The 26,534-nt window shown below is 43.9% G+C and overlaps 1 protein-coding gene and 1 long non-coding RNA gene across 2 annotated transcripts; one reads left to right on the top strand and one right to left on the bottom strand.

Annotated features, from left to right (window-relative positions):
• Window positions 1-6,702: 6,702 nt before the first annotated feature.
• Window positions 6,703-8,364, bottom strand: FOXQ1 (forkhead box Q1). The gene has a single exon (XM_063161520.1). It carries the CDS (start codon window positions 8,344-8,346, stop codon window positions 7,111-7,113), a length of 1,236 nt encoding a protein of 411 aa, XP_063017590.1. The 5' UTR covers window positions 8,347-8,364; the 3' UTR covers window positions 6,703-7,110.
• A 161-nt stretch (window positions 8,365-8,525) lies between these two features.
• LOC134421096 (uncharacterized) lies at window positions 8,526-25,914 on the top strand. Its single transcript, XR_010028522.1, has 2 exons — window positions 8,526-9,130; window positions 9,238-25,914. It is a non-coding gene; the product is annotated as an uncharacterized LOC134421096 (long non-coding RNA).
• Window positions 25,915-26,534: the final 620 nt, after the last annotated feature.

The raw sequence follows: 26,534 nt of genomic DNA, 5'->3' as shown, positions 1-26,534 counted from the left end.
GGACTGACTTACGAGGAAAGAATTGGGAAAGTTGCTGCTGTACATCTGTAGAGTTCTGCTAAATGATTAATGGGGAATGTGATGATAACATACAACTAATTGAGGCTTGTGTAAGCCAAAGTGAGGGGAATTACTCTGGTGCTGTATGAGGATGAGTACTGAGCACTTACTACTGCATTGAAGATGGCTCTGTGAAGTACCCAGAGCAGCAGCAGTTGCTTGATGCTGAAAGAGAGCTGCATTATACTCTTGTTTTAGGAATAATACTAAAAATCTACTGCCACCTGGTTATGCAGCTTAACTAGTGTCACAAAGAAAACCATATCTTTGTAGGGTTTCCTCTTCATTGCTTAGGATGCTTCAAACATAGCTACTAAATAATGCCTTGCTTCAGAAGTTATTAAAAATGGACTGAAAGGAACTGAAATGGAGGGAAAGTAACTGGGCAATTCCAGAAGATGTTCATGTCCACATTTTTTATACATTCTTATTGAAAATCTAGTGAAGCTATTTCTGTAGTAAGATCCTGTGATTTTAAACAGTAAATGCTGTGGAAGAAACTGAAATGGACAATTTGGTGTCATAAGTCTGGTTAGAAGAACCATAGGCAATCTCTGAGGTTTAACAGAAAATTGTCTTTTCAAAAATTCAAGTTTGACAACTTCTACTTGGAATGTTGAAGTTCATCTGCCTGTTTGTAACAGCTACTGAATAAAGTAATAGGCCAGGAAAATGGAGTCCCAGGTTTCTGCTGAAACACCGAGATCTTTAAGACAGGTAACTTAAAGATCTACCAAATAAAAAATGAATTTCATAGAAGCAGTCTTATTGAAGAGTCCTCCCAGTAAAGTATCCTGGGATACTTCAAGGACCTACAGAGTGCCTGTAGTTAGGCCCAATTTGACTCAGGTATGTTATCCATTAACACTATTTCTCTAAAGTGGACTAAAAATACTTTAGCAATATTAAGGATAAACAAGAAGTGTACTATTTACGTGAAGGGTTACTAGCTGACTGACGGATGTTTTTGGAATTATACTCCAGTACCAAATTATGACTTAAAATAACAGCAATTCAAACACAGCTAAAATAAACCCATTGGACCCTAAACCAGCTAAATTATACTTATTAAAACATTTATGAACACATACTGCACATAAACATGTGTTTTGTGAATAGTTATGATCAGGAAGCAACTGCAGCGGAATTTGGAGAACTGGGTGTCAGCCTATTTTTCTTGTTTTTTCCCCTCTTACATGTTTTTTCTACCTTGTGGTCCTGGGTCCCGCATTCTCTGCTCAAGACTTTGTACTGAGGACTGGAGTTGTATTGCCCCATCTTGAATATTCTATGCAATTAAGGAGGGGAAAGAACCCACAAAAACATTGCTTTTCCCCATAGCAGAGGAGGCTATTAGTGTGCCATGCTGCTTGAAAAAGCTCTGACATTTTGAAACAGGTCATAACAAAGAAAACAATAGCATGGTGCAAGAGCACAAATGTGTAATGACTGTGTTCTCTCAATCCTTCCTCATGCTCTTCCCCCTCTGGCCCTGGAATAGAGGACAAAGGCCTAGTCTATCCAGATGCATGGAGGTATAACTTCCTGAAGGCAACAGCAATGTTCACCTCCTAAGCAGGGCTGGAGACCATGTGAATTAGTAGCTTTCTGAAGCTGTCAATAGATAACCTGAAAAATGATCATTAATACGTTTGCATATTTAGGAGGTCTTGTGTGTTCTGTAGCCATTTGTCTGATTTTATGATAGGGTGTTTGCACTCCATAGATGTCTTCTCTGAGGCTGGTTTTGAGGCTTCTGAGAGTCAATGAAGACAATTTAGTCAAAAGGAAAATGTTTCCTCTTCAGGATGTAAACAAAAGATGGAACTGTATTCACCCCATCATTAAAGAGCTACTGTAGTGCTCAGCAAAATTGCAACAAGCACTCTTGCCAAAATCACAACTTAGTGCCTTGAATTTGGCTGGAGGTGGATTTCAACTTTGTTTTTGTCTACTTCAGACTTAAAAGACAAAAACCTGGCACAACAAAAGGACTGACTCTCTTGCCTGTTATTAAATGAAACGCCTCCCCCAGCCCAGTGAAGAGTTGTGCAAGATGTGGGCTTTGGTTAGAAGCACTACCCTTCTGTGTAGGGCTGTGCTTGTTCTCCTTGCCCTTGTGTAGGAGGTTTCACCTTGGGCTTCTTAAGGCATGGTGTGAAAAATGAAGGCCCTGTGAATCTGAGCCCTTTGTATGTGCCTTTTCTGGGGTGGAATTTCTCTTTCTAAGGGTCTTCTGTTCCTGAAACATCCAGCCCTTAAGAATCGCCATTTTGAAAAATGGTTTGGGGAAAAAAACCCCTGCTAATTCCCAAGACAAAAATTCTATCCAACTTCTTTCGGTCTTTTTAGCATCTAGTATGATATGAAGGGCAGCACATTTTTCCTCAGAAGCCTTCTTTAAAGATCTGTGTTAAACTGAGTTTTGTAGCTAGCACTGCTGTGCTGAGCTGGCTGTTGAATAAAATTGATTTCAGTGGATTCCTTCCTGAGTAGCATTATGGATACTGATGGGATACTTATGCCATCTTATGGGTGATTTGGAAGGTAAGCTGAAAGCAAATTTCAGGCTTCATCAGATCTGAATGGTGAAAATTTGGGTTAATTAATCTGATGGGAAAATAACAACCAAAAGGCTGTCCTGCTGGCATGCCTCCACTGAGATACAAGAGTTAAACACTTTGCCTCCACTACAGAGGAGACTAGGCACAGTTTTATTGCATTATACTGCTGCATGGACTCTATGTAACATGCAAGCTGTTATCTACAAATCACTTTTGCAAGCTTATTTCTTCTAGGATTTACTGTTTGGCAGTCATTAACTCCTCAAATGCACAAAATTCTGCTTAAACCACTCTTTTACATTGATTTAGTTTTATTCCATTCAGGAGAACTTTAGGCAGTTCTGCTGCTCACCAGGCTAAAATCTGAAGATATTTAGGAAAGTGGCTAGGACTAACATTATTCAGGTAACCATTTTAATCACTATCTGCCATAGTTGGGGCAGGATATGGAGAAGCTGCCCAAAATATTTGATGAAAATATTTTGATTGTCAGGTATGATTTTCCCCCCTGCTTTAAAGCACATTTAAACATTCAAGCCTGAAAGAAATGAATCAGTTATAGGGGGGAAATGTCTCAGGAACAAAATATATTTATTTGGAAAGCTAAATCTTTCCTCAAAAAAGTGTTTAAAACCAGAGCCTGGTTTGAATCTCAATTCACATGCGCTTCTGCTCGGGCTGGTGCTTCCATGGAAGAAACTGCAGTGGAGTTGGAGCAGACAGCATGGGATATTTTCAGGTCCTCTCACACGGTGACAGACTTGTTTTGCTCCCTGTTCCTGTCAGGCTTTCTTTGCTATTGACCTGATTTTTGCCTGCGCAGTGTGTAAAAATCCCTCAAGTATCGTCACAAACGCACCCATGCCATGCAACAAACATGCTGTGGGTGATGCAGACACTGGTAGGACTAAAAGGCCATGGCGCCAAAGTGTTGGCTGGCTGCTGATGTGTCAAATATCACAAGGCAAAAGGCTTTGTCTCTCTTCTGTCACCCTGATTTATTAGACGTTAAAAAAGACAAAGTACCCAGACACACAAACATCGCTGTTTTGGGAAGGTCTGTGAAACGGTTAATGCGCTTGTTCCACACAAAAATGTAAAGTGTCGGGTCTCTGATTACCTGCTGCTGGGAAGTGTTTGGACAGGTGCTGTGTTTCACCAGCCGTCTGTCAGGGCTGACAGCTCGGATTTATGGCCGCGCACCGGGGCCGGCCGTGCCCCTCGGCCGGCTCCGCTCCGAGCGGCGGCTGCGGGCCGGGGGCTGCTACGGGCCGGTCCCTGGGGGGCTGCGGGGGCTGCTACGGGCCGGTCCCTGGGGGGCTGCGGGCCGGGGGCTGCTACGGGCCGGTCCCTGCGGCCGCTCCGCCCTCCCGCCCGCCCGGCGGGGCTGCTGCGGTGCCGCTGCCCTGGGCACAGCGGGGCCACGGCATCGGCACAGCGGCTTCTCCCTGCCGGTGCTCTCGTTCGCTCGGAAGAAATCAGCCGGCGTGCTCTGAGAAGTTGCGCGAATGGGACAATTCCCGCCCAAAGGTCAACAGGGGGAAATTGGTCTCTTGCCGCCTCTTAGGAGGATGATGCTCGAGCAGGAGGAGGCGGAGAAGACCCTCCCTACCGAAAGCCGCACAGCCCCGCCGCCGAGCGGGCTCCGGACAGCAGCCGATACCCGCCCCCTGCTCCCATCGCCCCGCACTGGGGACCGCTTTAAACCCCCATTTCGAGAGTCTGAGGGTATCCGAACAAGGGCTAAGAAACGACCGCGAGGACCCTGTTACTGTGCTGTTGACATACGTTTCTCGACATATCAGAAAATGGAGTTTCGTAGAAGATGAATACAGAATAGAATACTTGTTAACAAGGGATATATGGAACTCTGTGGGCTTTTTTTCCTCCTTTTTTTTTCTTTTTTTCTTTTTTTTTTTCTTTTTTTTCTTTTTTTTTTCTTTTTTTTTTCGTAAGTAAAAAGCTCTATGTCATCCTGTTTAAGCATACGTTTATACACAATTCACCCCTATTCACACTTAAATGCATCCGATTAAAATACACACTTGTGGCTATAACAACAAATTCCGCTTTCCATCAAGGTACTTCTAATGCACCCTGAAATATGACCTCTACAGATGGACAAAAGCAAAAGATACTAGGAGCTGCATGCTAACAGGTCATATGGACTCCTATAAAAAGAGATGGTAAAATACAAGCCAGAGGAAAGAGCAGATTATGGAAGGGTAGATTAATATTTGCTCAGAGCCTTGAAGGCAGAGTGATGTCGAAACAGTGTGTGTGTATGTGTGCGTGCGCGTGTGTACATAAAAACCAATTCCTTCAAGGGCTGGATTACTTCATACATTAGTCACTAATCTCTCACAATGTTCTGATGGATGTTATGGTCTGAGCTTAACGCACCGTGAAATCTGTTCGAGCTGTATTGAAACAAGTCGGTGTTTTCGGCCGCAGATTGTTCTGTTTAAAGCCTTCCTTTCACAACACACCTTTGCTATTCGGAATAATTTTTGCGAGTAGGGTAGAAGACAGCCGCTGAATCTCAGCGCTGAGGGAAAAAGAGGTGGGAGAGAAACTCCAAGGTCCGAAATGGGTGTAACTGAAAATTCTCCTTGACATCGTTTTCTTTTTAGGTAACCTGTGTTTGCAGAGGACTTGAAGGGGAAAAAACCCGCCGATTTTCATACTTTTAAAAGTATTAATTAAAACAAGCAACCAAACAAACGAGCCCCGAATGATCATTTCAGCATTTGTATAAACTCTTCGAGTTCGGGGACGACGCTGATTTTAATTCAGCGGCACAGGCGGCTAGCCCCCTAACCTTTCCTTTTCCCGATTTAGCCTTTCTGAGGCTTTGCTGATCACTTCTGACAACACAAATCAGCCTTAACACAACGCCCGTCGGGAGAAGGCAACGCGTGCGAACTTTTTATTACCAACAGATCCTCCCCAGCTTTCAACCCGCTGAGGATTCGCCCGCTGTAAGTGCCACCGGGGATGTCTCCACCAGAAGTAACCGGAGCCCGGTAGTGCCAGCGACCTTCCTGAAGCGAGTTTTCCTCGGACCGAGAGATGACAACAGGATTACATGTCGCCTGCTGTCCTTCGTGGAAAAAATAACAAAAAAAACCCGCCAAAACCAAACAAACAAAAAACCCCAAACCAAACCAAACCAAACCAAACCAAACCAAACCAAAAAGACCGAGGGGAAGGGAAAAAAAAAAAAAAAAGGCAGGCAGAAGGCAGATGTACAGGATTTTCACAGGCTGCCCCTACGTCAGGCGGTTTGCCTGCAAATCTCTCCGCCAGCATTTCTGCAGGGCTGAGCCCCGGCGAGAAATTCTGATTTGACTCGAGGAATTGCAGAGGACTTTCATTCCTGGCGGCAGCCCAAGAGGAGAACCTCTCATGTCCCTGACTAAAATAAGGCGGGTCCATAGGTGGCACCTCTACCCGCCGGCAGGGATGGGGATGAAGGGGCGGGCAGCCCTGCTGCCCCCGCGGGCCTGCCAAGCTTCTCGGTCAAGGCTGTCCCACGACAGGCTTCCCTCCCTCACGCCAGCACAGACAGCACGCTCTTCTCCTTATTACCGCCTTTATTTAGGGGGCAGCTTTTATTCGGGGGAAAGGAGAAAGGAAAACATGGTGGCCGAGCGTCAGTAAAATGCACACGCACATATATTACATACAAACATAAAAATAAAATACGAAAAAAATTTACTCTTCTCTTTCCAGTAGCAATGGTCTTGGCCATAAACGTAGAACGCCAGCCAGTACAGGACATAACGCCTGACATTTCCTTGAGCCCTTTCCCCTCTCCCGCCCCCTCCAATAATTAATTAAAAAAGCTGCACTCTCTTTGTGTTAAAAACACTACTTTTATAAATAATTTAATATCCTCCCTTCCCAGGAAATGCCAGTTGCCGGACAGGAGAAAAGGTTTCTTTTGGCACAGTGATGCATTGCTTTGCAGTACAGACCTACGGCTCCTCAGCAGACCCCGGCCCCCTCCCCGACTCTCTGGCTGCTGCTCCCGGCCCCCTCCCTGCTCCCCGCCCTCCCAAGCGCACAGCGCATCCCCAGCGGCCGCCACCGCGCCCCTCCGCGGGCACCCCCGCCCTGCTGCCCCCGCCTTCGGGAGCGGGAGATGTGGGGACAAGAGAGGGACACACAAACGGGATGGCGACGGACTGGCTTAAGTCAAGTAGTCTCAACGAACAGTAAGAAGCACTTGAGGCTCATGGCTTTGTCCAAACCGACAGTTGTTTGATTTTTTTTTTCCTATTTTTTCCTTCTTTTTTTTTTTTTTTTTTTTTTTTTTGGCTTAAGTTAAACCCACTGTCATTTCACTAAGGCACAGTCACCGAGGCTTTTGCTTGGAGGCTGCGGTCGCCTCTGGAGTTTAAAGTGCGGGATCCAGAGCCTCCTCCTTTCCCCCTCCACGCCTCCCCGGGCAGGTCCCTCGCAGGGGAGGAGGGGGGCTCCATTAAGCCAGCGGGGTCTCCACGGCGTACGGCTGGAAGGAGGCCGAGCCCCCCGCCGCCGGCGGCAGCGGCCCGGCCAGCCGGAGGGGCGCGTACAGCGGGGAGCCGGGCGGCGGCCCCCGCCCGCCCTTGGCCATCCCGCCGTGGAACAGCGGCGCCCGCGGCCGCTCCGCCAGCGGCGCCGCCTCCCCCGGGGCCAGCGCGGGCCGCCCGCCCCCCAGCAGCAGCGGCGGCGGCGGCGGCGAGGGCTCTCCCAGCCCGTAGGCGCAGAGCTGCAGGAGGCCCCCGCCGTAGAGGGCGGCGGCGGGCGGGGGCTGCGCGGCAGGTGGGTAGGGCAGCAGCGGGAACGGGCCGGGCAGCAGGTGCGGGGGCGCGGGCGGCGCCGGCCACAGGAGGCGGCCGTGCGGGGCCGGCGGCGGCTGCGGGGCGGCGCGGGGTCCTGCCGGCCGCTGCAGGAGGCTCTCGATGGCGAAGGAGCTGGAGAACTTGGCAGCGCCGCCGCCCGCCGGCCGCGCCCCGCCGCCCCCCGCCGCCGCGTCCTTGGCTCCCGGCGCGCAGTGACAGGGCGAGGAGGCGCAGCAGCACCGCGGGGAAGCGCCGGGGGACGCGGCGCCCGCTCCGGCCGCCTCCTGCGGCACTTGCGGCGGGACGCCGGCGGCGGGGCGGGCGGGCTGCGGCGGCGGGGCGGCGCGGCTGAGGCGCTTGCGGCGGCGGCGGAAGACGCCGTCGGCGAAGGTGTACTCGCTGCTGGGGTTCAGCATCCAGTAGTTGTCCTTGCCCCAGGGCCGCGCCGGGTCGCGCAGCACCTTGACGAAGCAGTCGTTGAGGGAGAGGTTGTGGCGCACCGAGTTGCGCCAGCCGGTGTAGGCGCCGCGGAAGAAGGGGAAGCGGCTCATCAGGTAGTCATTGATCTCGGCCAGGGTCAGGCGGCCGCCGGCCGAGTCGCGGATGGCCATGGCGATGAGCGCGATGTAGGAGTAGGGCGGTTTCGGGCGCCGCGTGTAGGGCTTCCCCTTGGCGCTCTCGGCGGGCGGCGGCGGCGGGGGCTGCGGCGTGGGGGGCGGCGGCGGGGGATGCCCCGGCCCCCCGGCCCCGCCGCCCGGGCTGTTGGCCGCGCAGTCACCGTCCGAGCCCAGCTCGCTCTCCGCCGGAGCCGGGGAGAGCGAGCCGCTGCCTTCCTGGTCGCTGCCGGCGCTCAGCTTGTCCTCATAGTGCTGCGAGAACACCTCCAGCTTCATGGCGGCGCCGCCGCCGGCCCCCCCGCACCCCGCGGCTCCGCTGGGCGGGCGCGACCCCCGCCCCTCGGCGCGGCCTCAGGGGATGGAGGCGGGAGGCAGCCGGGTGACCCAGCGGCTGCTGTCCCCTCGGCGGCTTGGACAGCTCCGCGGCGGCAGCGCCCGCCTCAGCGCCGCTCGGTGCCCGGGTCGCTGGCAGGGGCCGGCCCCTTCGCGGCCGGTGGGCGCCGAGGACGGGCTGCGGTGCCCTGCCGCCTTCGGGACCGGGCGATTCCTCCGGGCTTCCACCTCCTTCTTCCCCACTGGGGTGCTCGCTCTCCTTTCGCCCCCTTTTTGTCCTTCTCGCCCTTTACTCTCGCTGCTCCATGGGGCCGAAGGAGGGGGCGAGGAGGTCCCCGTGGAGCCGGTGCGAGCAGAGGGCGGGCGGGCGGCTGCCGGAGCTGGCGCTTCTCCGCGTCCGTCCGGACTCGGTGCTCCTCGGGGGCGCTGCCGCTGCTGCCGTTCGGCGCTCCCGGGGCGCGGGGAGAAGCTCTCAGGGCCGTCGGGGATACTCCGCTCTCTCCGGCTTCGAGCGCTGTCAGTGCCGGGACGCCGGGCTGGCTCCTCGCTGCCAGGCGGGCAGCAGACGGGTTATTAGGGTTATTAGTGTTATTGTCATTATCTCTCCCTTCCCCTGTGGTTGTGTGTCTCTCCACCACTTTCAGACCAGCCCATTATAACGCCGGCGAGAGGCGGAGCCAGGACAAAGATCTGAAAGGGTGGTGGGTGGAGAAGCAAGGTAGCCAAGGTGGGTATGCCCTAATAAGCCGTATCAGAGCCATAATTAGCCAAGATGACAGCGAGGTCTTGTTGGAAAGTTATTTTACGAAACTTGTTTGTATTTTCTCCTGCCAGGTCCCTCCCCTTCCCGGGTATTTCGAACGAAGCCGCAGTTCGGCGCGACTAAGCAAAGCCGGCCCGCCTCCCAGGTGTAAAATGCAGAATGACTTATAGGTGGCAGAGCTGAACCTGTTACGTGCAGTGATTTATTTTAATAGCGCCGTATAAAGCAACAAGTTGTAATATGACAGCTCAACAACCTGTTGGAAAATAATACATGGCTTTGCAGTTGTGAATTCCTAATGATTTATGTAGCCTGACAAAACAGTTTCAGTCCTGGTCTTCTCTTTCCTTCTGTCATAAGCACACCTGGTGCAGAGGTAGAGTGGGAACAGGTAGGCAATGCTTTGAAGTTTTGCTATGAGAGAGTTAGACAAAGCCTTAACCTCAGTTTTATGTGTCTCTTTCTGTAGTAGCATTGCTTAAGCTCTTCTGGATGGTGTGTTTGTAACCTCTCTCTTACAACTGACACTCTCTAGTAAAATCTTGTATTGTGTAGGTTTTGGGTTCGGGTGTTTTTAATGGTAACTTTAACATTTTTAAATCACCGCGAGTCTGTAAATTTCCCATAATACTTGGGACTATGTATTCTGCAATTTTACCTAGACACTCTCCTTCTTTAAAAAAATTAGTCATACTTTTTGGGTTTCTTTTTGGGTTTAAGTTGTCAGGGTTTTGGGGTCTTGCCCTCCTTCAGAGTTTTTTTTTTCCCTCTCCTTCAACATTATGCTAGGCAGAAGAAGTCAATGAAGAGAGCTAGCTGGCAGCAGCTTCTCTGAAAACTCTCTGTTCTGCTCACTGTTCAGAGTTCATTGCAAAATTCCATTTCACTTCACATGGCAGTAGCGCTGGCGTCTGCAAAACAATAACAATAACATCAGCAGAAATCCAGTGTGGTGCTTATGTTTTATTTCTCATATGTATGCTTTGAATTTTGTGTCCTGGAGTAAGAGTTGGATTGCTCCATATTTTCCAAAAGCAGTCTTTCTAAATCAGACCTTATTTTAGAATAAATACATAATGCAGAGTCACTCTGGTTAGAACTATTCCACTATGGTCTGGCTCTCAAGGAGTATTGGAGAGGAAGATGAAAAAAACGCAGGTTTAAAAGACTAAGAGGAGAAACAAACAGCCCTACTTTCTATCTTGATCTCTCTTGAACAGAATATATGTTCCCCCACACACACCTGCATTTTGCTTCAAAGCTTTGCCATTTCTTCTGTCTGCATGAGTTTACGTGGTAAATACTGAAGAGTGAGGGGTTCTTATGTCCCCCTTTTGAAAACTTTAACGGAAATAATAATACCCTGGATGTCTTGCTGTTCTCACAAAAGCTGTACCAGTTGAGAAAAGCAGGCAATTCAGAAAGACAAAAATAAGAGGAGGGAGACCTCTCTTGGTTCATTGTTGTTGTTGTCTCCATGTGATGTAAACTGAAATCCTTCAGTAAAGTGTTGTCTTAGCTGTTGGTGCCAATGTTTGTGTTTAAGGGTATGGGAAAAAGGTATCATTCCTTCCAAAACTCATATTTTCTATGATGATGCCAATGGCAAGGGTAGGTTTGTTCCTCTTCCTGCTTTTGTTGTAAATAGCAGTGAAGTAGCTATGATTTGCTAGCTTGCCTTTGATGTTTATTTTATTACCGTTCCACTATTTGTGTGGAAAATGTACACATTGTCTCTTATCTTTATTCAAAGAACTTAAAAAGTCATTCAAATGCTGTAGGTAAACACGTCAGACATAACAGAAGCTTTTTCACAGCCATACTTCAAGACTAGGAGTGGATGGCAAAGCTGGTTTTGCAAGATTCAAGAGGGGACAGAAGCTTGTACTCAAAATAATACAAAGATAGCTATTAATGGGTGGGAGCAGGGAACCTTTCTGAGATCAGCGCTGATTCTTGTTGTGGCTCAAGGCCCCTTTGCTATCTCTGAGCCAGTGCCTGTTGTAAACTCTCCCTTGAAATCTCTGGTGGCTCTGACCTGAGAAAATATATGAAAAGTGCTTATGAAAGGTCTGTGCTGGGTTTAAACAGAGCCTTCCTGGCCTGAATGAGAGCAATATCAAGCCCATTGCTAACGCTGCCAATGAAACACAAGCAAAGTTGTAACAAGTGGTGAAATAATCCAACTACTCCCATCTCTCACCACTGAGAGTATATGTAACCTCAAGTCTTTTCCTGCTATAGTTTTTAAAAAGGCACAGTATCGCCTTCAGGTTTATAAAGATTAACACAATCATCGGAAAAACTGATTCTGTTAAGTAAACTTCACATCAAAAGCACTTTGATGTGCTGTATTATAGCAAAGCCAAACACCCCACCCCCATCACCCCAAGAAAAACCTCCAAAAACCTCCAGTGAAGCAAGGTAAAAAAAAATCTAATTCTTTGTTCTAAAATGAAATGTCTCTTCCTCTTTAGATCAGCAGAGTAGGACTTTTTTGATGTACAATCCCCTCTTTTCCTACCCAAAACAGTATCCAGTCAAAGACAAACGGAGAAACGTGAATGGTTGCTTGAAAACCATGCGATCAGCTTTGCTTCCCATTTTTTGTAGTATTTCACTCATTTAATTCAGAAATAGTCTGCCAATGGGTACTTGGAAATGAGGTTGTATAGTCCTTTGCAATTTGCTCAAGCTACCAATTACAAAAATATTCTGTACTAAATGTAGAAAAATGCTTTGCTGTCTGGTGGTTGTGAGTGTATTTTTGGTTGATCCATGTTGTCTCCATGGTATTTTAAACCATGGAGATATGTGTTTTTTAGTTCAGCAAACATTGTTCAAAGGTGTGTCACGATATGTTCTTGGTTCAAATTCTTTTTAAAAATTATTTCTTCTAGTTTTTTTTCTTTTTTTTTTTTTTCACCCAATTCTTTCTTACTTCTCTTTTCTGCCTTCAGTCTCTCCAGATCTCTAACTATAGAATAGAGAGGAGGGTTTCCAAGTAAGGTCATATAAGAACAACTGGCCAGTAAAAGTCTCTGTGGTGTCTGGAAAGTCCTATAGTTAGTGGCAGGCAAGCTTATTTGTGCACCTGACATGTCCAGCACAGCAGCTGGACAAAGTGCTCCATCATCCCTTCTCCTCCTGTGGCAAGCTGCAGGAGTGCCCTGCCTTGCCAGGAGCGAGCAGCCTGGACAATGCAATACACGACGTGAGAAACAATGGAGCAGTTCAAAGAGCTCGCTCTGGACGGGCTGCTCGCAGCAGGAGATGTGCCTAGCATGCATAAATGAACTGCAGGCTGTGAGGGCTGGCTAATTGCACTATGTATATTTTTGTAGTTGAAGGAAATCCAGCTAGAGACCAGCCATAAGAGAGGAGGTTACTGGAAATTCTTTTAGACCTTGAGAGGAAGAGTTTGATCACTGAAGCAGAATGCATGTCTGCGTGAATTCCCTCATTGGGAAAGACCGGCACTTTTTCAGAAGAACATCCATTCCCTGTGGGCAGAGATTTTCTTGTGTCTTTGGCAGGTACTAAGAGCTGAATTTACAATGGGGAGTTCCATTTCAATTTTGTTTCATGCAGTCTTTATTTTCTTGGGAGACATTACTCAGAATGAAATTTTCCCATGCTGAGAGCTTAGTATCACTTCCTCCCTGTGCCCACTGCATGTTCCATAAAAAATGTGTGCATCTAAGCAAATTTTTTTTTTCTCCAGAGCCATGGATTGTGACAGAATGGGCAGGCACAGATGTTCTCCTGTGAAGGAAGTGACATTATTGTTCTTGTTTTAATGCTTAGTATTGGAGAAAAAAATCCAGATTCTTACACCATCCTTTTCACCAACAAATCTCAGAGCTCTCCCATTTTACAGGTGACAAGGAATGATGGCGAGTCCTGCTGAAAATAATTTGGTAAGTCAGTTGCAACCCTGTCTGTAGAACTGAGCTCTCTGGAGCCCTTGTCCTGTGCTGTGTCCACTGAGGTATCCACCACAAGGCCTCACTGGAAAGTGCTGTACTATTTAGCAAGGAGCTGTCAAAATGGAGCTTGCTCTGTCTCAAGACTCAGATAATTTATAGCTAATTCTTGCTTTTTACTAGTGCTGTGTTAAGCCTCCAGGACTTGAATGAGGTTCCACACTGGCATAAGATGAACCTCTCTGGAGTATATTGCAGGTTTGCAGTCTGAGAAATACGTGACATAAAAGAGTGCAGGGTGAGGTTAAATCAACACAGTATTTACAACATATTTTGTGATGACTTAATTCAGTAACTGTCCCCAAAGGCTTTTCTCATGGCTGATTACCGGGTTTCATGTAACTGCACCACGAGAGACAAAATCCAAATGGTGGATTTCTTGTGGATCTCTTCAAGAGATCCTTGTGGATCTCTTCAAGGAAATTTTTCTTACAGTAAGGAGGAAACTGGTATTGGAAAGCAGCATGTGTATTGATAATCCTGGATATATAATTGCCAGGAGGGAATTGCTTGCTAAGGGGCAGGCTCCACTGCAATTAGAAGTTACGCTGTGTTACGCTTGTTATGAAGTTATGATGCAGAAGCCATTTGGTGAAATTCTGTGGCTCTCTGCCAAGCATAGTGAATGGTTTTTGCTACTGGTGCCAAACAAACTTAAAAAGAAACCATCATAGCTTGTTTTTGCTGGTGCCAGACCAAATATCTGTTGGCATCAAACTTGGTATTGATGCCAGAGGCTTGCTATCACTGGCCCGTGATATGAGGAAACACCAGCTGAGCTGTTACAATAGCCTCTCACTGCCTTCAAATCCATGCATTGATGGAGGAAAGTGAACAACCTTGTGAGAAGAGAATTACAGCAAAGTTAACTAAGGGATGAAGGACTTAGAATATATGATGGAGACTCACTGAACTTTGCTAGCCCTTGCTGGAGTACACCTAAGCCAACTCAAACCCACATATATTTTACATGGGTAAATAGTGACTTGAGATATGAAGGATATGTTTCAATTCAACGAAGTTAAAGTACTATTTATAGCACTGTGGATCAACAAATTAATCACCTTGCCAATAATATTCCAGTTGAACAGCAATAAGTATTTAACATTCTTACTTCTGGGTTGGATTTCTTTTGTTGTTTCTTTGCTTTCAAAAAGTTATTTCTGGGTGGAATCCCATGATTTATATAGGCCTTAGCCAAATCTATGAATAAATAATGGTGTGAAAACCTTCTTGATTTTTATTTTTTCCAAGGCAAAGTGAAATGCATTATAATGGAGCTATTCGGGAGCAGGCTGCTGACAGTCAGACTTTGCTGTGTTAGGCAGGATTTGGCAGTACTACCCTGAATTGTACCTCTCTGCTGCATTTTCTGTCCTCTGTTTGCTGTGTTCTGTTTTCCTTCTCTGCAGCCCTCCTGGACAGCTCCAGAACCATTGGAATCTTTGAAAATCTGGTCCGCGCTGCTGCTGGCTTACTCCTGGAACAGAGAGCAGAGTTATACCGAGGGCGCATCCACTGCAGTACCTCAGGTGGCGAGGGATGGGGATTTATCTCCTGCAAACTGGTTCTAAAAATCGAGCATGTTTTCACCACCTTTCAAAGAAATGTAGCAAATACTTGGAGAGCTGGTCCTTCTGTTGCTGCAGATGTAATAAAATCATTACTTAGTTGAGTTGCATGCACTATGTATTTGATTTTCAGTTCCTAGGTGAGTTCTTAAGGGATTAGCTGAGTTTCAGTCTCTTTAAGGTGTGAATAAACATCCTGTTGCCTCACACCCATGAAATTTCTTCCCGACAGTTGTCAGAGTGCTTTGTGCAGAGTGTTGCTATTTTGGTTCTCTAAGTAAAGGTTCACAGGGTTTGAATGTCTTGGCCAAACTTACATGATCTAAGATGGGAATGGAACATGGGTTTCCTAATTCCTTCACTACTTCTCTACCTACTAACCCTGTTGTTTCCCTGAACCTTTACATATACTTTAGTAGATTAATAATTAACCTCCAAGTGGGGCACTTTGAAGCAAATGTAAAATGAAACCAAACACTTGTCATGGTTTTTAGTCATACCAGATTTGCAAGTAGGGTGTGTTTAAATGATGCAAGTAGATAAAGTCTTGTTAATTTAGATTAGAGTAAAAGTCAGTGCCTTATCAAAGCAAGTGACTAATTAGGAAAACTATTACCTTTTGGAAAAGAAACAGTTGAACTATCACTCAAAATTATTTTAACTAATTGAACTATGCAACTGCTCAGGCTCCTGCAACTGCTGAGAAAGAGGAAAGACAGAGAGCTTTTCCCAGGAATTGCCAGTGTTCTGGGGACTTTTTGATAATTTTGCTTTTAGAAAGTTAACAATACTTGTCATCACTGCGTAAACAAGGAGAAGGGAGGAGAGTCCCACGAGTCATCAAGGAGCCAAATATACAGAATTTAAGTGAAGAACTGGAGCATTTGTACTAAATACACTGCCTTCATTCTCTTCACCTTACTGAGCCAACAGGACAGCAAAGTGCTTGTGAATGGTTTGAAATGATGAAGTGAATCTCAGGTCTGTAATAACAGACATTGGGCATTTGGGAACCTGCAAGGGTGGAAACAGCAGGGCAAATTCATGGTGTGAAAAGAAAGATTACGATCAGACTGTATTTATGTTCAGACAGATACATGCAATTGTGAAGAATCATTAAATAACTGTTAACCACACCTGCACAGAGCCTCTGGCAATGCTGGCTTATACGGAATCTCAAGAGCTGCCATGTGCCTGACGTCATACCTTCGCAAGGAGAGAAAAGTCTTGGGTGTTAGCCCAAGACTGGTAAGTAAAACATAGTCCACGGATTTGTGCCAGTTTAATGTCTGCAAGTGACTTTGTGGTGTGTCACACCCAGTATCTTCTGCCCTGTAAACCTGTCAGTAGTCCTGATTGCTTATGACCAGGTCTTACTAAACATCTCCAAATCTGCTTTAATGCAATGGCTCCTTCCCTCTAAGTCAGTCAGGACTGTGAGGAGGGAGTGGGTGAGTATGGGTGCACAGAGGGAGTCTAGCACAATCAGGATCCTAACTTTTCCGGGATTGTAATTTCTACTGTGGCACCAGATGCTGCTTAGGGTTTCTTTTTACACGGATCATTTTCCATTTTAAAAATATTGGGAGGTTTTGACATTTTTTTTTTTATTATGGAAATGACATTTCAGAACCTTTTTATTTTTACTGTAAAAAAAAAAATAATGGAAATATATGGGGGAGGGAATCAGGCAGGTTAAACGTAGCATAGGAAAAAGAAAAGGGAGCAAAGCTGAGATGAAAAGGGAGCAAAGCTGAGATGAAAAGGTGAAGATGAGGAGAAAGTTGGAGTAGAGAGCTCCACCTGAGAACACATTGCACAGCAGTTCCATTTAGACATTAGAAAATTTTCAGGATGCCCAACAATGTCCAATTTGACTGCTTCTGCTGGTGTAATTTTTTGGACTGCTCACCTCTACAGCTTTCCTCAGGCTAGGGAGTTCTCTGGCTTTTCTTTTCCCATGGTGCTTTTGGAAGTGATTGTCTTTCATCTACATTTTGTCTCTTGGAGTATACTTTTCCAGTCTTTCATGGCTAGGGGTGGTTGAGGAGCGGAGGTGGTTTTGGTTTTTTTTTGTGGTTGATTTTGGTTTTGTTTTGTTTTACATGGAATAAAAATTACAAAAAAAATAAAGCAAAAGTGAAGGTTGAACATCAGTATGTAATTCCTAAAGGGGCTGGGGTGCTTCAGTTTGAAAGTTCTTTCTGCTTGTCATTTCTGTACAAAATATTTTCTCCTTTTATTTTTTTTCCTAGTGAAAATATCTAGCAACTGTTAAGAACAGGAGATTGTGAACAAGAAACAGAGCATGACATTCACAAAGGGTTTCAAAGATCTGCAGACTTCAGTATTCATTTATGAGCTCTGGCACCTGACATTGATGGATCAGGCGATGGAGATATTTACTCATCATTTATGAGAGTTCTTATTCATAGCTTGATTTATTTATGCCATAAGGGTTTGGAAGACAGTCCGTTTTTACCTTTTCCATCTGACACACGGTCAGTGCCAAGAAACTCAACATGGCCCAACTCAACACAGATTAAAGATTTTTTTTTAAGAGTTATCTAAGTGGTGTGGGGAAAATGGCCTCCTCCAGTGCTACTTTAAAAAATAGTCATCTCTGTGAGTAAATCTTGGTGGCTTGGATAGAGTTTATGTTGAAGGCAGGATGTAACACCCAGTACCCTCTTGACCCTACTCTAGCTTTTTAATATACTATCACTAAAGTTTAGCGCCATGAGGAAAATTGGGGTAGTCAGGTGCAGAGGCAAACTGAATAGGCGAGGCTTTCACTCCAGTGGGCCTGGCATTCAAACCTTCAAGACTTTGTCAAGACCCGCGACTATTCCCAGCTGAGACGTTAATTAAATGGTGTTGGATATGAGAGTATTCTATTATACTGGCTTGTGCTGCTGAAAGAAATAGTGCCGTGCTTCTTGATTGAAGAGACAGAGTCAAGTGAATAATTCGCAACAAATAATTAGTCTAAATGTTCCTAGGTGATTCTTACAGAATCTGAGTCTGGTTGAGAAAGATCCCTATTTATTAATGTCATAGGACTCCCTTCCACAAGGGGAAAGTTTATTTATATAAGATGAGTAAGTTAAAGTGTAGACTTGCAAGTTCTTCTTGAGTCATCAGACCCAGAAAACACATATTTTATATTAAGGTTAGTACAATCTTTCAAACAACATTTATGAGTGTGCTTTAACTGATGGGTATATGATGACTGACATTCCAGGACCTCTTCTGCACACACCTACGCTGGCATACTTTTATGCATAGGAGTAATCCTAATTAATTTGGGAAAATTGCTCTTGTGCATGAATGTATTCATTAGTGTTTGAAACACCACGGTATGGTGAGTCTTCCAGATACAATCTTGATCTTGCACTTAAAGGTGCCCACAATGTCCCATCCGGTCTTTAGGGCTACCTTAGCTCTAATGAAAACAGGCCAGCACCTAGTCCTTCCCCTGAGGGCTTTAGCATGGCTAAATTCTCTCCCTTGCAAAGAAGTGGCCTCATCTGTGCTGTCTAGAGGGAACTGTCCTTCACTGTGTTATCTCCTGACCAGAGGCCTCTGTGTGGCATGAGAAAGTGCTGGGTTAGAGGGACAGCCCTTGTCAGGAGGCTTATTGCTAGTTAAATAGTGTGGACGATCACATGCCAGCTTCTTGAGGGCATGTCCTGGCTCTTTTTAATTTGCAAGATGCCAAATGTAACTTAAATGAATATTTGGGTTCATTTTATGCCTTGAAGCTTTGATAAGGTATTATTGCTCCCATCTGCTCTTGACAGGAAAGAGCAGCACTGTTGTTCCCTTCAGTAGTGTAATTTTGTGGGTGTATTAGCTGGGTTTCTGTCCCAGTGAAGCTGAAAAGTTTTGCTCAAGAAAATTGCAGGAAAACAGTCTTTTTCTGCATATTTTGAGTCTTCCTTTTCAGAGGTAAGATTTGATGCAGCCTAATTTTTTTTTTTATAAACACCATTTCAGTTTGTTACAAGTAAACTATTGGCCAAGTTATTAAAGTGTTCAAAAGTTATAGCATTAGAAAGAGTGGTTTTATTTTAAACAGTGGAGAACACTGATAATTTCACAGGCAACGAGAAAATAAAGCCAAAGAACCAAATATATAATAGTCAGTTTGAACTGAAAATTTGTACCTTTAAAGATTTCTAAGTATGTAGGTTCTGCTTTGCAGATAGTAGGTTCTCAGTGATGCTGCCTGAAATTTTAAATGCCTGCACATGTTGTCACACCAGGGAATTATAATCTCATCCCAAAACAGGTGAATGTAGTTGATGAAGTGATTTTCACCCTGTAGTACTTATTTCTGTCAGCTGAAAGGAAGTCTAAGTTTTCCTAGGTGACCACCTGGGATGCATTACAGAGCTCTGAAAAGCTCTTAAGGTCAATTTCAGTTGATCTGTCTTCTCTTATGAAGTACCTAAAATGGAGGTTCCTCGGTTTTTAATGCTTGAGATACTCTGCTCATTAGTTAAGATTATTTATTAAGAGATAATTTATGTAAGGTAATTGATTGTGAAAAGAAAAGTTACTTTCATCATTAAATCAAACTTCATCCTGACGTTAAGATAGGATTTAGCATGCTGAGCTAGACAAAAACATTGTGTAAGGTGAGAGGGATTGCCCCTCAAAATTTATTTGCTGCTTAAGTGCTGAACACTGTGTTCCACCTCAAGCATTGCAGATATTTTCTTCCTTTACCTGGCTGCCACTAGTTTATAGTCCTTTCTGCTATTACTTGTGCGGAAGAATGTTTCCCATCAGGCTATTTTGTAACATCTTTCTGCGAAGTGCTTGAACATTAGTGCTTGCTCCAGGAAAAGGTGAGTTAAGATATGTTTTTATGAGTCCTGCTAGCTGCCTTGCTTCATCAATACTAAAAGGGATGTCTTTATTGACACTGAGTGCTTTCCAAAATTGTTCTTTCCACCATTACTGATGTGTTGCTTAAGCTTTCTGCACTGAGTTTTGTGTTGTTTGTGTTGCATTGGTTGATTACCTCCTTCTGTTAACTTTCCATGCACAATTTAATTAAGCTGTGAATAATGGGATGTTTTATCAGATGGTACAGCATTATTAACTTCAGTGAAGTGTTGTGTGATGAACCAGCTAAAGATCTGGACAATCATTTATACATTCTTCCCATTTAACTGTCAGTGCATTTTGGATGAAGATAGCTACCAGCATGTGTGATTGCAACCCTGCTGCTGAAAGAGGTGTGTCTGTTTATGCCAGCAAAGTGCTTGACTGTTGGTATAAATATAATGGCATGGTAATTACTGGTTATAGATACAAGGAAGATCAAACTTCCCCCCGCCCCCCATCCAGAAACATTCTTCCCGTCTTTTTGTATAAATAACCAAGAGTACAACATTTCAGAGTTAGAAAACTGAGTGGAACAAGACAATCATAATGATTAATTTCTGCAAATATTTTTCTATGTATTAATTGCCCACGCACTGTAAACAGTATTCTCAGGTGGCTCTCTATACAAATTATTAATGACTTATTTTAGCTAAAAACCAACAACAACCAAAGAACCTCTTTATAATGTCTGTAATGTGCATACTTGCTATTTGTATAAGCAAAATAGTGTGGTTTCTTTCCTCTGATTAGATAACTTGTGGACCAAATTAATTCAATGCATATGTGAACAACGGGGAAAATTAGAAAATAATCTATTGCCAACAATAACTGCTTTTAAAGTTGTTTTTCTTATGTATCTGGAAATTTAAATAAGCCTAGTCTGATTTCTTAGTAAAGCAAATAAAATGTACATTTCAATAGAAATCAAACTACTCACAAATGTTTTCAGATGGAGGTTGACTTTCAACAGCAAATGGCAATGCAAAGTTTTCCTGCTCTTTTCAGTTCATACTTCTGGCTCAAAGGTGTATGCAATGTGACACAACATGTTGTGACTCCTCAGCGAAATGTTGCAATTCATATTGGTCAAAGTATGCAGTGTTTCAGACCAGTGCATAATTTGTGATTGCAACAATCTCAGAGTATAAGCAATGGGAGCACATAAAATGTCTTCAGTGTTTCCATCTCATTCATAATTTTGACTCAGCAGTTCCAGCTGATTATTAGTAGTTTCTCCAACCAACCTGGATTGGCTAAGGGAATTCACTTTAACATACTGAAGAGTATTTTCATTAAACTTGGCCTATGTAAAACTGGCTTTCTAAATTGAATTTACTGAACTCATCTTGGTGCCTTTGCTATTGTGTATTGCATCAAGCAACAAAATAAGCAAGAAACAAAGTGGTAAAAAATATTATTTAAACTGGAAGCGAAGCAGAATTCATTAGAAGGAGAATATGGACCATGCTCATTATAGGATTTGCTAATGTTCATAAGTTCTTCTAACTAAATTTAATGTATGCAAATCATTATTTATGAGCAGTTATTATCAACAATACTAATAACTTCTATAGTACTAATAATAGCTATCTGGGCTAATTAACTGTTTTAAATTGAATTTTGTAATATTTGCAATTTTTCCTCACTTTTATGGGAACTAAATAAAATCACCCTCATTGCTTAACACAACTCCATACAGGACAATTCTGGCTTTGGAGACACAATTTGAAGCAGAATTAAGTGGTGCTTAAGAAAGTTCTTGCTTGTGCCAACAAAATAGATAGAGGAATAAATTCAACATAAATTTATTGAACATGTTTTCTCTGTTAGTATGAAAACAGTTCATTCTGGTGAAATGCAGAAGGCTCACTTAAAAGTTTTGTACTGTATACGCTGTGTTTAGATGGTTCCAAATGTTGTGGGGGAATGTTCTTCTTGTGTTGGTTCTTTTCTGTTTTTCTGGTTAGAAAGAAAATGATTTTATGATCTCTAGGCAGTTGTTTGCTTGGGTGTTTTTATTATTCTTTCCTGTTTGTGAGGGGGGGAAAAAAAAGAAAAGAAAATTCTTGACCTTGCTATAAACAGAAAGTAGAAGGCAAATTGATGGGAGCACAGAGAAGGGGATCTCCTAGCTTTTACAGTTACATCTTCAAAATGGTTTAAGGATGGTAGTAGTGTGTTTTAGTCTGCAGATTCCATGGGACCTCGTTCTATTTGAACAATGAGGTACCATGTATATGTACCCTATGCAAGGCATAAAAATAAGTGAATGATAGCAATGCAGATAATATTGCTTCTTATAAATAATAATTAATGCTAATTAATGTTGACTCTATATATTGTGGCTTGGATGAAACTCTGGCAGGATTGGCAGACATGCTGATATGAAATCTCCACCCACAAAGATCTGCTGAAAGAGCAGTATCTGGTGTAAGGGGACCTGCCCTTTTAAGTGCAAAGAATACAAAGGTTTTCTAATCGTTCTTCCCTTTTGCAGGGAAAACAAGCGTGTAGCTTTAGAGTCAGTCTGCATACAAGTCTCCAGGAGCTACAGACATGGAACAAATGCAGGATCAGATCCTGTTCCTTATGTAAGCTTATAAGCAGTGTTGCACATGCAGTGCAGTGTTCTCCAGTTGTACTGGCCCCATCCCGTGTGAAGATGTAGATGCTGAAGCATTTGTTGAGGACAGGCAATGCCCTTTCCCAGACTGGGTGGGAGGCTGCTGAGCCATGCTGCTGTGTGGCTGTTCTGCAAGATGCAGGAAGGCAGGCTGCACAAACTGGTGCCAACAGGGAGGCTGACGCCTCCTCACTAGGCTTTGGTAAATCAGTATCTGCAAGTGTGGCCGCACATATGCAAACTATTCTCCCTCTGCCACTTTCCTCCCACTCGGAGCTGCCTTCCTCCCCACACTGCCCTTGAGTCAAGAGGTCAGTGCTACCGCTTCTTTTTTCACCAGTCATGCTTTTCCTTCTGCATTTTATCCTCTGGGTGTTACTTTCCTTCCTTCCAGTGGAGGGGCAGCAAGAGCCATTTGGCTGATTTAATGTTTTTCTGGGAAGGAAAGGATAAGACTTAAAAGACCAGGATGGCTTCAGGCAAAATGTGATTTTACAGTCAAAATTTTTTGCCATAAAGGAGGGGATTTTTCTTACAAGGGAGAGAATTTGCCCCTGCAGAGCAGTTTTCCCCATATTCCTCTGAAACACAGGAATCTGTGCGCTGTCGGTGTCAGGGAGGATCAGGGATGGAATACCAGTTGCCATCATAAAATAATCCAGCTTTCCAGAGGGAGAGGAAGAGAAAGGGGTTGTGTGTGGCCTTGAAAACAAGAAGGAAAAGGAGAGGAGGAAGTGCCTGGTTGTTCCTGTCATGGTGGGGAGCGTTGTGGGGTCCCTGGTGACTGTGTGAGCAGCAAACACGCCTGCTTAGAGCTGTAGACAATTTGCAAGAGCAGCTCTGTGCCTGCAGCAGCTGCCTCTCGGTGGGTAAATGCTAGAGAAGAACTGGGCCTGTGGAGCTGTATTAACTGGCATTTCAAAGGTGAGATATTCTGTTTTCTTGTTTGTTTATTTGCTTCCCACTGGGGGATCAGTTGTATGTTGAGATGGCTTGACTTGATACACACCTCCTTAGCAAATACGTTGATTCAACGTTTAGGGGATCACGTTTCTTTGTGGTGCAGAGTTATTTAGTACAATATTTGTGGTAGGCTGATGACACTTGTGATGATCAAAAAGAATAACTTGTGTATTTTTTTAAGAATGTGTTAAACCAGTTCTGTCAAAATAGAGACAATAAATACCAGTAATTGTTCAGTCAGTTGAAAAGGAATAATTCCCCACATTTTTTGAAACACAGTAGGTAATGTTTTGGTTGAATGTTTATGAAGAACCTATACTTATCTCTTCATTTCTTAAGCTGGGCATAGAGTACTGTACTTGTTTTGTACGATTCTGGGATTGGAAAAACTGGACTACATCCCTGGTCATGACAGGGAATGTCTGCATAAAGTAGACAAACTTTAAATGTTCAGATTTCATCTGCTGAACTGTTCTGGCAGGAGTGAAATGCTAGGATAGCAAAGATAGACTACTATAGGAGTCAAGAGTGAGACTTTTTCAGTTCATGTTCTTTTCTCTTCTTTCTTTTTAGATGTATAGAAAGGACGACCTGGACTACACCTTCTTTCTTAAGCTGAGGAAGCTGGTAGGAAGGTGGGCAGGGACCAGGAGGATGGCACAGGTTCTGCCAGTTTGGTGGAAGCTTGTTGGTGGAAATCCTCACAGACCAGCTTGGGACTGATCTTTCTTAACCAAGGCATTTTCCTTAATGCCTTGGGTGTAGAAGGTTGGAGCTGACTTATGAAACTCTCTGCTGACACAAGAAAACAAGGCTTTGTCAAGGTTGAGATCATGTCCAATTCTTCCCATACAGGGAGTGTGAGGGCAGGAACAATAAAAACAGACTAAAATTTTAATAGTTGAAAGTTTCTGCCTTTAGTGGAAATGGCTGTTCCTAGGAAAAAGTGCAGGACAAGGTGGGAAAGAAAGTGGCAGAGAAAGATTTGCATATGGTAATTGACTAGAGAATAACTGTGAGCTTCTGGTGCAATCTGGGAAGAGCCAAATGGAAAGAGAGTGGTCATTAATGAATTAGGTTTGCAATTAGGAGGTGACTAAAAATCAGATTCTGTTACAATCTTTCAGCCGGAGTAGGAAGGGAAGCAAACCTAACTGGACCTTCATGAGCTGATGAACAGGGCTTTTGATTCAGAAGTTAGAAATATCAACATTAGCATGATGGCACAAGGCTAACACAGGTCTTATTTTTCACTCAAAAAGGCATGGGTGCATTATTTAGCTGTAGAGTGCATATGGAATGGGAAATTACTGTAGACATTGCTGATTAAAAGTCTGAAAGCAAACTAATATTGAATGATGAAAATGTACCATTTTATTCATCTTAATTTTCATTAATTTCTCCATGTATGACGTATTTTAGACTTTATGGAACTTGTTATTTATAATTGGTCTTGTGTCAACAAGCAGCGAAGATCAGGCTGTCTGCCTTTACTGAGAATTGGCTTAATTTAGTAGTAGTACTTAGCAGCTATGTAGCGCTTTAAAATTTCAAATATTAGCTAATTAGTCATCACACCAATTGCTTTAAATACTATCAGCCTTCTAGAACAATGAGTAAATAGCTGTTGTTATCCATATTTCTGAGATGAGGGAATTCAGACACAGATGGGCTGGTTATGTCCCATTGTGTATATATATATATAGGTATTTCAAAGGCACATATAGTTCCAAGTCTATCCACTTGTTAGCCCTGATTTGGTGTCCACTGGTGCCAATGGAAATTGTTCTATCAGCTTCAAAGGGTTCCCTTGCTGCCTAATTGAATTACCCTGCAGAAGCCAGCTTCCAAATATTACCCAGCTAGTATGGTACACTTTGAGATGGGTTGTGATGAAAAGCACATCTGCTCTGGCTGACAGAACCCTTACTGTGGTCACAGGGGACAAACAAGCACCTAAAGTGATGAGGTTTGCTCAGCACCCAGTGAGCAAGTCCTAGAGGTGAGACTCCATGTAAGCGGTTTTCTAGGAAAATAATATAAGAGCTTGAAAATATTAATTATAAGATGATGAGATTTTTCATGTGTTCCTAAGCAAACACCACCTGTTGATATTTGGAAGAAGTAGCCAGGTATTTTGACAGTCCCAATATGCATTTCTCAGTCTATTCAGACATCCAGATGACTTAAAAAAATCAATCTCTACACTTCAGTGCTATGTGGGAGTTTAAACTTAGATAAAAATGTCTGTTGACCTTTTCCTGAAAACTCTAAAACTCAGCAATGTTTTTTTTTTTATGTTGCTTTTCAAAACCTGAAGTTCTGTGAAGAAGTAAAAAGGAAAGGAAAAAATCTTAACCTCAAGCGTAAAGCTGAAAGATCATAGAAATCCTTAGTGATGTGGCCAGCAGCTCTGTAATGTCACCTAAATGTGACATGCCTAGTCCAAGTTTGACCAGTTATGGGCAGTCCTATGGTTCAGTTGTGTTCCTTGAAAGATGGAAATAACCCTTCAAAATTTAAGGATCATATTGTTATGTGTATTAATTCAAAGTTCTCATTCCTTGAGCATTTACAATGCTTTACACAAGAATTATTTGTTTCTGCAAATGTTCCTGCCCTTAAACTTATTAGGATTTGTGACAGCATAAAATGAATTAAAAAATGCCTTTATAAAATATATTATTGAATTCCTTTTGATGTTAACATTTACTTGATCCTAGTTGTCAATAGTATAGTATAGCCCAAGCTTTGAAAGATGAGCTTAGAGTGGGAAAGCAGCACAGACAGCATTTTCTTCACTGTCCTGCCACATGCTGCTAAATACATGCTTCTTTTCCCTGCTTTCTCTGCCCAGAACATTTCAGTATATTTATATAAATATATATATATATAAAATATATAAATAACATCACAGTAACAAGAACATACAGAACAACCCTCTCTCTGGGTGCAAGCCCTATGCTGGGCTCTCAAACAAAGCTTTTCATGTTTGTTAACTTGCTACTCAGCGGCAATTTGAAATGACAGATGCTGTAAGGGAGACCCCTCCTTAGGCTTATTTCTGTAAAGAAAAAAATGATGAGAAAGGGAGTCGTGTTCCTCCACGTGCCTCAAGGTGTCAGATATTACTGGGGCACTGCAGTCAAGCCGGTGTGTTTGCAGTGCATCAAAGGGGTGAAATGAGCCAGAGATGAAGGCTGCTGAACCAAACCCCCACCTGCTGCTGGCACGTTGGCTGCACACATTATACTCAGGGGTGGGATCAATATTTCTGCAGCAACATTGTGGAGGGATAGAATGTAAGACAACAGTGCAGAAGGCAG

The sequence above is a fragment of the Melospiza melodia genome, chromosome 1, assembly GCF_035770615.1.
Source record: "Melospiza melodia melodia isolate bMelMel2 chromosome 1, bMelMel2.pri, whole genome shotgun sequence".
Lineage (NCBI taxonomy): Eukaryota > Metazoa > Chordata > Aves > Passeriformes > Passerellidae > Melospiza > Melospiza melodia.
The sequence above is the reverse complement of the archived record's forward strand: the minus strand, read 5'-3'. Positions and strand labels throughout refer to the sequence as shown.